General features: G+C 35.7%; 1 protein-coding gene across 1 annotated transcript in view; it reads right to left on the minus strand.

The window, feature by feature from the left end:
- Window positions 1-6: 6 nt before the first annotated feature.
- The window catches only part of LOC108358072 (protein O-mannosyl-transferase 2-like), a 106110-nt gene continuing 102224 nt past the window's right edge, over window positions 7-3892 (minus strand). The window contains exon 7 of the mRNA XM_017609206.1: window positions 7-324. Coding sequence (XP_017464695.1) covers window positions 131-324 — 194 coding nt within the window. The 3' untranslated portion in view covers window positions 7-130. The remainder of the gene's footprint in view (window positions 325-3892) is intronic.

Raw genomic sequence — 3892 nt, forward strand, 5'->3', positions numbered from 1 at the left:
GCTGCGCAGTTAGTCATACTGAAGATTAATAGAAAAATTTGATTATTTCAGCATACTATATAAGCACAAGCTTAACAATAAAGTGCATAGTGCAATATCTATGTATTTGTACTTAATACGAGTGAGTTAATCAAAATTCCCAAGACGAAAGCCATTTTAATCCATGCATTGTCGAATTCAGTTCATTTGCAAATGGCCCGCTCATTCCGTAGGCAAGTGGTGAGAATTGTACAAAGCTGTAGGCCAGTGCAGATATCATTCCACCAAGAAGGATGTGCTGGAGCCACTTTGGTAAATAGCTTAGTATATATCTACACATTACACCTGTAAATAAATAGGAAAATGAGAACACACTTTAATCGATGATGGTTCCACTCTATGGATAGAAAAAACGTACCCAGTGGGAAAAGGTAATGTTAGGGAATGCAAATGTAATGGATAGCAACTATAACCTATGCACGAAAAGATGCAAGAATTTCTCTACAGCGTTGTAATACGAAAGTAATGCATCGCATGTCGCTTTACGAAACTATAAATAGAATTTACAAATAAAAATAAATAAATAATTAAAAAGTCCGTGCAATAGGGTTTGAACCACGGTTGCCAACTTTTACATTATCCAAAACCGGAAAAGGTAAATTTTCAAGCTAGCTTCGCTGTATTAAGCAGAATATGCATGAGGCAATCCATTCATATTTAACTCTGTAAAACCATTGATATTTTTTTATACGTTATACCCAATGTTAGTCGTTTCGACTACCAAGGTGCAGTACCACTAAATGTCCAGCAAGAAAATAGCTGATCAAAAACAGCGAGCTGAAATTTACTCATATCACAAGATTCAATGTTATAATTTGTTGTATGGTTTGGAAGTTAAAATTGATAAAATAAGACTAATTAAACTTGTAAGAAGAAGTTACTCATTTAGTTAATGTTAGGATAACACTGATTAAGGTTGTTGGTCAAAAAGTTTAAAGGGTTCCTAGAAATAAAAAAAATAAGACCAAAGTTTAACCAAAAAAACGAAACGAAAAATCTTTAAGTAACCAAAAATAAGGATTGCCTACGAGTCTTGTTGTTGCTGATTCCTTTCCGGCATCTTAGTTTTATTTTTTTTTCTAGCGCAGATGCAGGGGCTAAGCCCACCCTCCATTGATTCTCAATGGCGCTTAATTGAATATCCCAAACAACTTGCATCAAACCTTTTCGTTACCCTTTTTTTTGTTATTTATGTTACAAAGGGGCGATTCCTTTAATTTAATGTATAACGTTGCAATTTAAAAATTAAAATATCCAACAACAAAAATTAAACAATGGCCGACTAATAACTACTAAATGCGTACTCTCGGAAAGTTTAAATTCTTTAGTTTTTTCTTATCTATGGTGAATGGTGAAACTAATCATTTATAAACAAATAGCAAAAAACAAGGGAGGGACTGAGAGACAGTGAGGGACAGCGTTGCCGTTTGGCTACATTGCAAAGTGTAAAAACTTGTCATAACTGAAAGCATGTGGGCTACAGCTTCAGAAACTTTTTTTTTGCATATTCAAAAATGAAATAGACTGCATATGCCAAAAAAATTTAAGTATGATGGTGTTCACAGCTTTAGTGCTTTGTGTCTTACCTTTAACGAATATTTTAACTGCTCAGCCCTATCAAAATTCTCATCCCTATCACATTGCTCATCCCTATCCAATTTCTCACACCTATGATAAAAAAATAAGAAGGTAGAACCGCTGAGAGGAATTTTTTAAATTCTTGACGGTTGAAAGCAATTTAATTTTAAAATTGTACACACATTCTCATTTTCAATCTCAACAATATGATTTTAAAATATTGGCAAACTTCAAAAAAAAAATCATGGCCGACGAATTCAGAGAACGGTTTTATCTTACTATGTTTTTATCATGGCTGACACCGATAAGATTCAGTAACTAGTTAGCGACAATTTTCGAATCGTTATCGCACTTTTTGATGCATGATATGAATGTTGTTTCATCAAAAAGAACCTATCCTCTGCTGTCAGTCAGTGATTGAAGTGTTTGAGGGGACACCTTAGGCAAAGTTTCGCAAATCTTATCATAAGGAATATCCCGATATTGCGTTAATGTATGATTTTTGCACGGTAATTACGGGATAATAGTAATGCATTATTTCCTTAAGAAAACAAAATGGGGAACATTTGGTAGCGCCAGCTGCTTGCCTAAAAGAAAGTAACTACGTTAGAGTGAGAAGGTTCGCTAGACTTACGCTAGGCGCACATTGCATCCGATAGGCTGACCGATTTCGGCCGAACAATTTGACCGTCCGAACTTATGCGCACACTTAACCAGATTATTTGCCCACCGTATTTGTACACACAAATCTAGTTTTCATTACAATTTTGTAAGCAGCGAAATATTTTGATACATTTGAATTGACATACTCTAAACATGTGATTTTATATGTAATTTTTTGTTTTTGCACCCAATAAGTTAATTTTTCGCAGTCCGTTTTGGTACTTTTCACCTGACATCGGACGAGAAAAACAAACATGTTTAAATTTATCGTCACTGTCGGACGTGAACGGCCGATGTCGGTCCGGTTATCGGTTTATGTGTGAGAGCGCTCATATAATCACAAGTGTTTATTCATATCGCCCACATATAGCCGATATCGGCCGATGCCGGCTGCAGTATGCGCGTAGCGTTATGGTTCGGTGAAGCAGTCTTGAGTGTGTGTGTGCGTATGTGTGAATGTTCGACAACCATCGACTTAGCCATCCTGCGNAAAAAGCTATGGAGTTGCAGCCAAGGGAAACGGCATAAATACGCCCATATATGCGTGGCTACGGTGACAGGTAAAACGATCAACGGAAATAAGGTCAGTTGACTTTATCCCCCACCCTTAAAAGCGAAATAAAGTCCATTGACATTATTGCTCTTTCAAACATTAAATTTGCTTAGCTTCGCCAGCACGTCACGCTACGCCGTTGTATACGTTGAAATAAAATGTTTATATATTTTACATATCGAAGGCTTATATTCAATAATACCCTCTATCTGCACACTTTTCACAAAGATGAGATTCTGATATAAAAATCCACCTAAGATTTAACTGTATTAATGCTACCTTATATAACGCTTGTCAGAAGAATTTACACTATTATAAATTGGAAATCAGAAGTAATATATCACTGATGACAGGTAATAAGTCTCAGATGGTTTCTAAAATCACAAATTAGTTTTTGTGCATATTGCAGATAGAGGGTATTAATGAATTTAACCCCTCGATATTTCACATATTGTAAGTTATTGGAAGATTTCTGCTGTGTTTTGGCAATAACTTGTCTGCAGTAAAAAAACATATAATTTGTGTTTCAAAAGGTGTGTGAAAACCAAAAACCAATCAATTAACTTACATGATCTCGGTTCCGATATTAAATAATCAATAACTGTTGGTGGAGAAAAAGAAGCGTTTTTCCTTTCTCTTCAAAAAACCTTTATTTTAGTATTTATGTCTTTATGTACAAGCCGTACAAAATTATATGTGGTAATCGTTTATCCGGTAAGCGAAAATATGTAGTTGCTTCTACGATGACTCGAATTCCAATAATTTTCTGCTATCGTCTTAATTTGCCTATAAGCTACTTGTCGTCAAGAACTGCAATTCTCCTACTATGCAATTTACACAGAACCGGTTTGGCTTGCAGTGTTGTTGTTGTGTTGGAGTCAGGCGATAGTTGAGTGGCGCTGGGGAAATGCAAATGCTGTAGTGAGTGGGAGTGACGAAGAAGTTGCGAAGAGGATGAACAAAGCGAAGATGTACTGCTGCTGCTTATGGTGACGTGAGCAATTACTGTACTTTAGTTGTTTACAAAGTTTGTATGATTAGCGGTATGTTGATCGGATA

This window comes from Rhagoletis zephyria, unplaced genomic scaffold (genome assembly GCF_001687245.7).
Source record: "Rhagoletis zephyria isolate East Lansing unplaced genomic scaffold, Rhagoletis_zephyria_1.1 Rzeph_scaffold_00201, whole genome shotgun sequence".
Lineage (NCBI taxonomy): Eukaryota > Metazoa > Arthropoda > Insecta > Diptera > Tephritidae > Rhagoletis > Rhagoletis zephyria.